General features: G+C 42.5%; 1 protein-coding gene across 3 annotated transcripts in view; it reads right to left on the reverse strand.

Annotated features, from left to right (window-relative positions):
• NRDE2 (NRDE-2, necessary for RNA interference, domain containing) overlaps positions 1–12,670 on the reverse strand; it is a 79,466-nt gene that overhangs the window by 26,850 nt on the left and 39,946 nt on the right. For all 3 annotated transcript variants that reach the window (XR_005293530.1, XM_038405590.2, XM_038405589.2), the window contains exons 5-9: positions 12,189–12,645; positions 11,501–11,906; positions 5,992–6,125; positions 5,046–5,169; positions 1,377–1,549 (exon numbers count right to left, since the gene is read on the reverse strand). Coding sequence is in view for 2 of the 3 variants with exons in the window: in XM_038405590.2 (XP_038261518.1) it covers positions 1,377–1,549; positions 5,046–5,169; positions 5,992–6,125; positions 11,501–11,906; positions 12,189–12,645 (1,294 nt within the window). In the remaining variant the exon portion in view is untranslated. The remainder of the gene's footprint in view (positions 1–1,376; positions 1,550–5,045; positions 5,170–5,991; positions 6,126–11,500; positions 11,907–12,188; positions 12,646–12,670) is intronic.

Consider the following 12,670-nt stretch of genomic DNA (forward strand, 5'->3'; position numbering starts at 1 on the left):
TGTCAGGAAAAACGTCTCTCAAGATGGCTTTAGAGGACTGCTCCAAAATACATTCTATTATCTAGACTTTATAACTAGCTTCTATAAAACACAAATGTCATAATGACCACTACTAGATCACTACTCTTCCTAACTTTCAATAAACTTCCTAATATCAGAGGCATCCAAATTCAAGGTCTTCCTTCCACCAAGGTTTTCAGTCTCAGTTGCTTATTTTCCTCTCCCCTCTTTGCATTCTGATTAACAAAACTGACAATAGTTTTGACCTTGCTTCTGAAAGCCTGTCTACAAATTAACCCTTAACTGTGTGGTTTTTTATTTCATTAATTCATGGTGGCTGAATGCACATAATATGGTTGCAATTAGCTTGATCATATTCTGGGGTATGCACAACCCTCAAATCCAGGGCAACACCTTGACTATACAGATTATGGTTTGATGTCTGGTAAATTTTTCAAGCCTTGACTAAAACTGTAGGGACAGTTCAAAAGTGATGGTGATTTTATGAATAAGGACTTATCTGCAAAAAGATTGGACTGGGACCACCACCACCACACTTCAGAAATGCCACCACAGAACTCTCTCTCACCACTAACACAGGTTGGATATAAACCAACAACCTACAGGTTAAAGGTTCCCATTTCCAGTCCCTAGAGCAGTTTTTTTCAAACTGTAGGGCACAATCAACTGGGGGCAGGGGCAAAACAAAACAACAAAAATCAATCAGCCAAATCTTGCAGTAGCTAGGACCCAGAGACAGTCTGAGGAGAGAAGGATCAGCACACTCCACCCCCACCTCTAACCCACAGCAGCTCCTCCCTTCTTGATGCCTGCACTGTGCTCAGCTCCAGGGGAGGTGAAGCAGCATGTCCAATAGGCTTTGGTGCCAACAAGACAGCTTCAGCTTTGTGAAGTAGCACAGTTTTGGAGCTAAACAATGAGAAGCATCACCTCAACCCCAATGCCCTTTCCTATTTCCACTAGCCTTCCACTTCCTCCTGGAAACTTCCCTCCCCCCAACATAATAGCTGATCTCCATGAGCCCCATCAGCCTACCCTCACCAACCAGTACCTCCTCACTCCCTGGAACAACCTTACCTCAAGCCCATCAGTGGGTTCTGGGGGGGACTTGCATGGCTCCCAGCAAGAAACCACTGGTGAGTTTTCAGTCCCACCCAAGTTAAAAAAAAATAAAAAATAAAAAATTCAGACCCACTGCCCTAAAGATATCCAAGATCTTCCAAAATTATTATTTTTGTTTAAAACAATTATGCATGGAGTCCTTGACAGATTAACTTAAATGTAAAGAAATCTCTCACACACACACACACACACACACACACACACACACACATCGTCTTATATATCACAATGACCTGTCTCTCCGGGTCTTCACAATCTTCTTCAGTCTGCTTTTTAGTTTTGTCAGGTCGCCAAGGCAGCCAATGCCTTGTTTCACGGTAAAATTCAATGTCCAGCCAAATTTGCCATTTGGGCAGAGTTTTATCCTTTATTTCTTGATCTTCATCTACATCTTCCTCATCATCATCTACAAAATAAACAAAACAAAAAAAACCCCAGACACCAAAATTTAAAGTCACCCATCCAAAACCTGAAACTTTATATATGTAAAATACAAGATTGAGAACTGAAAAATTCTGAGTTCTCATCTGGTTCTAACACCAACTCCATGTGTGGCCTAAAGAAAATCATAATTTGCTCTGTCTTAGTTACCCCATATGTAAAATGAGTATCACGCTTACTTACTTCATTTGTGCATTGTGAGGATTAATGTACAGAAAGTGTTTTAAAAATGCAAAGCACTAACTGTATGCAAAGTATTACTACGGCATTAAACATTACAAATTAAAATAGGTATCATTATTTTAAACTGACTGATATATTCAATGACTAATTTTACATGCATTAGATCTTGCCAAGCAATTAAATTCTTCTCAGATTAAAAATATTCACTGAACCGAAAATCCAAGTGTTGGAATCAGACTACAGTTTTATAATGTACAGCAGGATTTTAGAGGGTTAAAAGCTTTTTTTTTTTTTTTTTGGCCTGTAATTTCAATTCTGCATTTACAGTGATGAGCACTCATGGAAAAATGTGTGGCCTAACAATAGGATTGCAGGGGAGCTTTTCGAAACAATTCCTCCTCCTTTAAAACAAAAAAGTCTTCAAAGCCATGGGGTTAAGCTGCAGTTTTTAAAGGAAAATTGCCATTCCTCCAGCCCACCCTCACAAAACTACTGTAGCACCAATTCTAAGCTTTTGTTCCTGTCATCTAGTGTTGACTGACACTCAACTCTCTCCCCCACACTTCGGATAAAACAGGTAATGATGAGACCTTCAGTCCTGGTACTCTCTCCTTCAACCTATACTCTCCGCTTCAACCAGCTCTTTTGTGAGAAACAGCAGCACTCCCTCCTTGATGCATCCGATGAAGTGATCTGTAGCTCATGAAAGCTTATGCTCAAATAAATTTGTTAGTCTCTAAGGTGCCACAAGTACTCCTTTTCTTTTTACTCACTCCTTAGTCTTCTAAGTCACCATTGTTTCACACCTAGGACAACAGCAAGGTGAAAGGTCTCCAGCAGGCGCTGCTGAGCAATGGGGGTTGGGGTGATAGAATAGAAAAAGTAAGCAAACAGCCCCACTAATGAAAAGTACATATGATTTTTCATTTTCTTTCAATACTAACAATAAAGGGAAAAGGAGTACTTGTGGCACCTTAGAGACTAACAAATTTATTAGAGCATAAGCTTTCGTGAGCTACAGCTCACTTCATCGGATGCATCCGATGAAGTGAGCTGTAGCTCACGAAAGCTTATGCTCTAATAAATTTGTTAGTCTCTAAGGTGCCACAAGTACTCCTTTTCTTTTTGCGAATACAGACTAACACGGCTGCTACTCTGAAAACAGAAATATAGGTAAGTTTAAAAAAAAAGTTTTGAAGGTATGCTTTTAACATGGATGAGCAAGCTGGCTGCTGCATACAACATGGGCAATGAGGGTCCTAGAAATCACGTCAATTAGGCGCTGCTGAGCAATGGGGGTTGGGGTGGCGGTGGGGTCATCCCAGGGCAAAATGCTCCAATCGCTCTGCCCCATCTGAAGAGGGAGGCAAGGTTCTACTATGCTGCTGTGTGAGAGATGTTTGACTGTAGAGGCAATGCCTCCTCCCAGAAGTAGCATCACAGACAACCACCCCTAGTGAGGCAGGGGGAAAGCCAACAGAATCGTGAAGTTTAAGCCAGAAAGTACTACCAGGATTAGTGCTACCACCATTCTGCACCAGTAGAAAATTTCACTCACATATATTCAAAGGGGCTCATAAGGATAGTATCTTTAACCCCTGCAGATACAGGTGGGTGTCAGCTGAATATTCACATCCTTCTCCCTTGAATGATGGGCTGGAAAAGTGGGGGAGGGGCCGTTTTCAAGGAAAGATGGACAATCATGGAATCCATTTTTCCATGAGCAACATAACAAAAGAACACACAAGACAGGTGCTTTGGGATTTAAAATCACGACAGCACTTAACTAAATGGAGGTGGCAACTACAGCAGCAATGAATCATCACAGCCCAAGACAAGGAGATGGTTTCTAATTCAAGGCAGGAGGGACATTGCATGTCTGACTTCCTGGCCTCTGGGCTAGGCCTGCCATATCAAATAAATATATAAAAAATGGTAAAGAAATAGTGGGATTTTCAACATAGTTAAAACGAACACCAAAGAACCATTTTTCAATATCAAACATTATCGGGCACCAAATCCACATGCTCAAATTCTAAGGATAAACCTTGCCACTGTCTTCATATCTGATGGAGACCCCTACACCAGATACTGGCTGGGATTGACGATGCAGGCTATGTTACACATATTTAAGGATATGATTTAGTCACAGAGGATAGGGAAGTCATGGATTCTGTGATTTTACCAGACCTCCGTGACTTCGCTTCAGCTGGCAGCAGCCGGGATGCAACTTTGGCTGGAGCTAGGGATGTATGCCCCTGACCCACAGCTTTACTAGAGCTGGGGCTGTGCTCCCCCCTCACAACTGCAGCAGAAGCTGAGGCTGTGCACCCTCCAACCCATGGCTTCAGCCAGAGTCAGGGCTGCACACGCCCCTCGCAGCTACAACAGGAACCTGGGCTGTGCCCCCACCAACACAGCTGCAGCCAGGACTGTGCAGAAACCGGGGCTGTGCACCACTTTCCATCAGTGCGGGAACCTGGGCTGTGCACCACTGACCTGCAACTTCGGACAGAGCCAGGACTGCGTGCCCCCCATGCCCTCCGCGGATTTCGCTGGGGCTGGAGCTGTTTCTGTATGCCTCTGTCCCATGGCTTCAGCCAGGGCTACAGCTGCCATTCCTTCCCCTTTCCTCTTCCCCCCACAGTCCTCTCCCCACCCCATTATTTTTAGAAGAGTCTTGCACAGGTCACAGCTCCTGTGAATTTTTGTTTATTGCCTGCAACTGGTCCATGACTTTTACTAAAAATAACTGTAACAAAATCTTAACCTTAAACAAAGTATAAGACTGAAGAGCAAACTGTTAGAATTCATATGTGCACAAAGGCAGACTTCACTTGAGTGTAGTAACTGGCAATGGTCTCCAATTTATAGGCAGATCATGGAAAATGGATTAGGATGCAGGAATGGCATAAAGGCTGCAATTGGAATGTAACCTGGAGTTTCTAGTTTTAGGTTGTTCTAATTTAAAATAAATCTCTATTTTTTTTAAAAAGGGCAATATATTTTCAACTGTATCTCTATCTTGGTGAAGATTTTTGTCTGGGAATAGCCTGTAACATGCAAAGGCACACGAAGAAAACTACAATATATTTCCCTCAGCCCATGTGGCTTAATTTGTTTCTGACATATAGATATATATGGAAACTCTCAATGTTCTCAGGCTCTGAATAAAACCAGAAGCCTTTATGAGTTAATAAACAGGAGAAAGCAAAAAAAACAAAAAAAACAAAAAAAACACTTGCCAAAAACTAAAGTATGAAAGGGTACAGTTTTACCAGGTTTATTGGTGATAATCCAGCCTCCCTTTTCTTGTTGATGCATCCATGATTTCCAGCCTTTTGCTCCTTTTTCTCCAAACCGAGGCTCTCCACTATCCCAAAATGGTTCAAAGAACTCTACCTATTGTTGAGGCAAGAAACATTCTATATATCATTTTCAATGTTGTAGCCACATTTAAAAATGACTTAGCAGTCCATTCTGTCAAGCCATCACTAATAAAAAAAGCAATAACTAAATTAGCATACAGTAGAAAGAAAGAAACACAGAAATAGCACTGTCTCCACTGGGAGTTAGGCCTATATAATTCTGTCACTCAAAGGTGTGGATTCTATGGCCTGAGGGCACTCCTCCTCCTGAATGTCAAAGGCCTGCTGCAAACAATGGAAATGTGAGACCATCTCAAAGAAAAGCTTGCAAGAATCTTTTAGAATGGAAATTGTTAAGTAGTCTAAATAATAGGGTCACTACCCGCTCTCCCTATAATAACAAAATTAGATAATACTATTTACACAATCCTAATTACACCAAAGATAGAAAAGGGATAAGGAAAGTGTTCACTATAAGTTGGGCAAACCAGACATTGGGCAACCAGTTGAAGTTCTTCCACTTGCAATTGGGCAGAAGGAAGAGATGAGGTGACAAGGGGGGAGGGAGGGGGCTGCAACTCCTTTATATAACCCGAGGTACCAATATTCATTGCCGCACATTCCCTGTTGGGTATGCGTTTCAGAAGGTTCCAGAAGCTCACAGCACTATGGCTGCCTTTCCCAACCAGGGGAGAACGCAGGGACCACCCCGAAAAAGTGTCAAATAGTGAATCAATTTTTAATTTTGACTACCATCTTTAAATCAGCAAATATTTTTCTGTCAGTGCTGAAGCTCCAACATAAACAGATCATGCAATGAGAGAGTGGAAAAACAGTTCTAAATAGAAATTGCTACCTGTCCTCTTGTTGGCAGATCTTTTACGCTGTCAGGTTTAAAGAAGGTGAAATCAACCAGGGCTTGGAACAAAGACACAGCTTTCTCAGAATGGCCCGCCTGTCTAAGAAAATGGCATTGCTGAAGAAAGATAGCTGGAAAGCAAAGGGGACAAAAATCATAATACTTTAAAAGTAAGAGTTAGTTCCGAAATATTGGATTGCAACACAAATATAAAGAGACACATCTCCTCCACTACCCAGTGCTGTGGAGACTCATTATGTTGGAACAAAACGACCTTCCGAAAAATTATTAAGTGTTACTGGCACGTCCAAGATTTATGTCAAGGCCTAAGTTCCCTGTAAGCTGTGTGGCCGTGCAGCAGCCTATATAACACTGCGCAAGCGCTCAGGGAACCTGCCAGGGGATCTGCTGCAGCCAGGGGAGGGGCACCCCTTCCCAGCCTCAACCTAGTCCCACCCCCAACCTGCCACAGCGGCCCCCCAACTCAACTATGCAGCGGCCTCGATCTGCCACAGGCGGGGTGCCCCTACCGCGCGCGGACCAGCCCCAGCCGTGGTCAGGGCAGCTCAGCCTAGCCAGACCTGGCCCCAGCTGCGGCCAGAGCATCCCAGACCTGAACCCGGCCAAGGCACCCCAGCCCTATCATGGGACGCCCCTCTCCAAACCCAACCCCAGCCCGGACCTATCGCAGCCGAGATGCCCCTCCCTGAACCTAGCCCCAGCCAGACCTGCAGGGGCTGGGAGAAGGGCGCCTATCCTACAGCCCTAGCCCCAGAGCTGCCGCAGCAGGGAGAGGCACCTTTCCCCCTCCCTCCCAGGTGCTGCTGCAGGGAGAGCGTGCTGCAGGGAGTCCTTGCCTATTTAGTCCAAGTGGATGTGGTCCACTCCCAATAATTGATGAGGAGGTGTCAATACTAAGAGAGGGAAAATTGCTTTTGTAGTGAGCAAGCCACTCCCAGTCCCTATTCAAGCCCAAATTGATTGTGTTAAATTTGCAAATGAATTGTAGCTCTGCAGTTTCTCTTTGAAGTCTATTTTTGAAGTTTTTTTTTTGGTTGAAGAATGGCTATTTTTAGATCTGTTGTTGAATGTCCAGGGAGACTGAAGTGTTCTCCTACTGGCTTTTGTATGTTACCATTCCTGATGTCTGATTCGTGTCCATTTATCCTTTTACATAGAGACTGTCCGGTTGGGCCAATATACATGGCAGAGGGGCACTGACACCTCTTCATCCATTATTGGGAGCGGACCACATCCACCCTGACTAAATGGGCCTTCAGCATTGGTTCTCCACTTGTAAGGTAACACCCTTCTTTCCATGTGCCAATATATATTTATGCCTGTATCTGTAATTTTCACTCCATGCATCTGAAGTGATTTTTTTTTTTTTACCCAAGAAAGCTTATGCCCAAATACATCTTAGTCTTTAACAGTCCACCAGACTCCTCGTTGTTTTTGTTTATTTTCATGCAGCTAGCAATATGTTTGATTAAACACTAGATGGCATAATTCACCAAGTTTTTTAATCTGTTCATTTATCCGTACTTGTCAAAGGCTGAAAATAGGATGCCTACATCTGTAGTACCCACTATCTTCATAACAGGATTATGCCACCTGTAAAAAACTTGGTGCATTTATCATGACTGACAATTTGGTAATTTTCCTAATAAGTAAAGGGACATTGTCAGGCCAAATTTAACCCAAGATTTAGGTTTGATTAAAAGAAGCATTCGCAAAACCTGAAACTCACAGAAATGTTTCCATTAGTATTATTTTAATTCTGACGTCAAAACCATTCTCCTAAAGTGTTTGTAACCCAGCTATAACAGCATCATACTAGTGCATGAGAACCAGAAAATGAAAATGACCAGAAACAAAGGTGAAATTGAGTCTCTTTTCATTTCAACCAGAAAGATATCAATAAACAAAGAAAAAGTTTGTTTCTTTGAAAAAAGATTTGATCATTGTCCATTTAACACAAGGTATTTGCAAACTTTTCCCCCCCAAAGGAAGTGGCAAACATTGAAAATAACTTAAAGGTGTTTGGTAAGAAGAAGAATTTACAGATTAAGAAATAAGGACCAATAAGGATACACATACCCAGTGAAACATCCCTTACTGTGATAACTGTAGGATGGAGGTGGGCAAACTACGGCCCGTGGGACCGTCCTGTGTGACCCTTGAGCTCCTGGCCGGGGAGGCTATCCCCCCTCCCCCACAGCAACACAGCTGCACGGACACCGCAGCTTGCTCAGTCCGGGCAGCGGGGCTATGAGGTCCTGCCGCTCTGAGCGGCATGGTAAGGGGACAGCGGCACATATGTGTGCGCGCACGGTAGTAGCAAAAAAAAAAAAAAAAAAAAAGAGAGTTGGGTAGGAGGTCCTGGGGGGGGGCAGTCAGGGGACAGAGAGCAGGGGGCGGTTGGATGGGGCAGAGGTTCAGGGGGGCAATTGAGATGGGGGGTTGGATAGGCATGGGAGTCCTGTCAAGGGGCAGGGATGTGGATAGGGCAGTCCAGGGACAGGGGGGTTGGATGGGGGTGGGGTCCCAGGTGGCCTGTCGGGGGCGGGGGTGTGGATAGGGTTCGGGGGAGGGTAGTCAGGAGACAGGGAGCAGGGGAAGTTGGATGAGGGTGGGGTCCCCAGGGGCCTGTCAGGGGGTGGGGTCAGGTGTCGGGGGGATAGGGAGCAGGGGGGTTTGGATAGGTGTGGGAGACTGGGGGGGCCTGTCAGGGGGAAGGGGTGTGGATAGAGGTCGGGGCAGTCAGGGGACAAAGAGCAGGGTGGGTTGGATGGGGGAGGGGTCCTGGGGAGGCGGTTAGGGGCAGGGGATGGCGGGAGGGGGTTGGATGGGTCAGAGCTTCTGAGGGGGGCTGTCAGGGGGCACGAAGTGGGAGGGGGCAGATGGGGCAGGGGCCAGGCTGTTTTGGGGGCACAGCCTTCCTTATCCAGCCCTCCACACAATTTCACACCCCGATGTGGCCCTCGGGCCAAAAAGTTTGCCCACCCCGCTATAGGATGTGATTATAATGTCAGAAATTGGAGATGTAAGAAGCTATTATCATGTGGTCCAACATCTACCTGCCAATGCAGGATTTGTTCCTATAGTACATTTCCCAGTGCTTTGTCCAGCCCAGTTTAAATGAACGAGCAATATAGAAGCGCTCTAAACCAACTGGTAATCCAGCACTTTAAGACTTTAAATCAACACTGGACATCTTTCTAGAAGCTATACTATTGTTCAACCAGAGGTTAGGGGCTAGATGCAGAAATTATTAGGTGAGAATCTGTGGCCTGTAATGTAGGTCAGACAAGAGGATCATAAATGGTCCCTTTTGGCCTTAAAAGTCCATGAATCTAAAAGAAAAATGGTGTTGGTTGTGATACAAAGGATCCATATTTTATCTACATGCTGTTTCTCAAGTGTTTATGAATTTGTCACTACAATAAACCTGTGAGGTAGGGAAGTATTACCTCAAATTTACAGATGGAGAAGATAAAAGAATGAGAAATTACATAACTTGGGATACAATCACAAAGGAAGCCTGTGCCAGAGCTGGGAACTGAACCCAACTCTCCTGCCACCAGTTCAGTGTCTCAGCCACTGACCATCCTTCCTCACAGTATAAATTATTTTATTAATATATTGTCAGTGTTTAGACTTCAAATTCTCTAGAAGGGATTCTCAGGACAAAAAAAAAATATAGACTTTCCATTATCCTTTCCCCAATAATTAAGAGTAGGGCTGTCAACCAATTACAACAATTATTTGTGATTAATTGCGCTGTTAAACAATAATAGATTATTTAAGTATTTTTGGATGTTATCTACATTTTCTACAATGTCAAACTTTAGAGCCTACAAATTCCAATCAGCCCTACTTCTTATTCAGCCAGTCACTCAGACAAACAGGTTTGTTTACATTTCCAGAAGATAACGCTGCCTGCTTCTTGTTTACAATGTCACCTGGAAGTGAGAACAGGCATTCGCATGGCACTGTTGTAGCCGGCACTGCAAGATATTTACATGCTAAATGCGCGAAAGATTATGTCCTTTGATGCTTCAACCACCATTCCAGAGGACATACGTTCATGCTGATGACGGGTTCTCCTTGATAAAGATCCAAAGCAATGCAGACCAATGCATGTTCATTTTCCTAATCTGAATCAGATGCTATCTGCAGATGTTTGATTTTCTTTTTTGGTGGTTAGGGTTTTGTAGTTGCCACATCGGAGTGTTGCTCTTTTAAGACTTCTGAAAGCATGCTCCACACCTCATCCCTCTCTGATTTTGGAAGGCACTTCAGATTCTTAAATCTTGGGTAGAGTGCTGTAGCTATCTTTAGAAATTTCACATTGGTATCTTTGCAAATTGTCAAATTTGCAGTGAAAGTGTTCTTAAAATGAACAACATGTCCTTGGTCATCATCCGAGACTGCTATAATATGAAATATATGGCAGAATGAGGGTAAAACAGAGCACGAGACATGCAATTCTCTCCCAAGGATTCAGTCACAAATTTAATTAACGCATTATTTTTTTTAACAAGCATCAGCATGTCCTCTGGAACGATGGCCAAAGCATGAAGAGGCATATGAATCTTTAGCGCATCTGGCAAGTAAATATCTTGCTACGCCAGCTATAACAGTGTCATGCGAATGCCTATTCTCACTTTCAGGTAACATTGTAAATAAGAAGTGGGCAGCATTACCTCCCGTAAATGTAAACAAACTTGTTTCTCTTAGCGATTGGCTGAACAAGAAGTAGGACTGAATGGACTTGTAGGCGCTAAAGTTTTACATTGTTTTGTTTTTGAGTGGAGTTATGTAACCAAAAAAAATTAGTAAGTTACACTTTCATGATAAAGAGATTGCATGACAGTACTCGTATAAGGTGAATTGAAAAATACTATCATCATTTACAATGCAAATATTTGTAATAAAAAAAATAAAGTGACTACCTGATGTAACTGAAATAGATATATTTGAAAATGTAGAAAAACATCCAAAAATATTTAATAAATTTCAATTGCTAGTCTATTGTTTAACGGTGTGATTAATCATGATTAATTTTTTTGAGTTAATCGTGTGAGTTATCTGTGATTAACTGACAGCCCTAATTAAGAGTACTTCAAAAGTTTCATCTTTAACAAATGATACAACTGCTATTTGCTGTGCAAACCAAAAGAATTTATTTTGTGAAGGTAAGCAACACACCTATTTGCTGTTGGCTAGATTCCCTTGCCTTGAAATTTGTACTTTAAACTCTTCAGAGCATTACTGGATGTGATATCACAAGCTCTCTTGGGGAAGGGAAGCATCTGCTGTATCCATATTGGGCTTGAATATTTACTTTTACTGTCACCTAAAGAGGCAAGATGCCAGATGTTTTCAGCAGAAAAAAGCAAAAAATTAGCACAATACAGAGAGAATCTCTTCCTAAAATATATTCAGCTGTGTGAAAATCTTAATAGCCATAAAATGAGATATAAAAGGATAACCTTCTTACCTAACATAGCTTCCTCTGTGCCAGGCAGTATAGGATGTGATACCATGCTGCCATCCTGTACAGCTGCCAAAGTGCTCAAACATTTTCCATATAAACTATGGACTTTTGAAACTGAAAAGGTACTGAACTGACTTTGACAAAATAAGAGATATTTCTGCCACAGCACTGGATTATTGGGATGCAAAAAAACCAGCTTCTGCCATTCTTTGATCAAAGTTGATGGTTCCCAGAATTCTGTACAAAGCTTCAGCTTGGCAAGTTTCAGATCAACATCATTTGGGTTGCTTTCAATAGCTCTCTCTAAAATGGCCAGTTTCTTTTCTAGGATTAGCTTGAATGATTTTCTCCTTATTTCTTGCTCTCCCTCTTTGATGGCATAAGGGCTGGGTCCTCTCATTATTTCATCCTTAAAAGAAAAGGAAATCAACTCAGTTATAAATACAGAAGGGTCTCAGGCTTTGAAGGAGCACTAAGGAGAAGGTTGACATAAGTGACAACGAATGACTGCATCTCTCTTTATTAGTGCAAGTTGTTAAATCACACAAGAATATTTCATGTACTCTAACAGAACACACACACATATATAATTTAACTCAGAAACAAGATGTTAGGCAGGAAATTATTACTCAGATACAAATAAAATAAATACATCACAAAATACTGCAATGAGAAATACAAGACTGCGTACCTGAAAAGAAACAAATTCCATCCAAGTGTGAACATCTCTTGGATTTTCTCTGACCATCCTATTATATTCTTCCACTTTTGCCATTAGAATAGAGTTAATATTCCCACTGGTCTCTTGGGATGCCTGCTGCTTTAAAGTCTCATGCTCTGGGGGACCTTTTCCTTGCAACCAGAGTGTGGTCAATGGATCATAAATCCCAAGAGGATTCACACAGGTTGTGGTAGTAGGAGCATTACTGTCCAGTTGTGAAACTGGTATAAAAGTGCTTGAACCAGATGAAGTTTGGCTTTTACTGTAAACTGGAATTCCATCTGTGCTCAATAACTTCACACTATTCTTCGTGAAGTAGCGTTCAGGTCGCTTGGGGGATTGTTTCTTTTCTACCATGGAACTTTCCCAAGTTATACATTGTTTCTTTAGGTCAATACCAAGGCATGAGTCCCCTTTCCGCTTGTATCTTAAAGAAAAAATACAACAATGCA

Source organism: Dermochelys coriacea, chromosome 6 (assembly GCF_009764565.3).
Source record: "Dermochelys coriacea isolate rDerCor1 chromosome 6, rDerCor1.pri.v4, whole genome shotgun sequence".
Taxonomy (NCBI): domain Eukaryota; kingdom Metazoa; phylum Chordata; order Testudines; family Dermochelyidae; genus Dermochelys; species Dermochelys coriacea.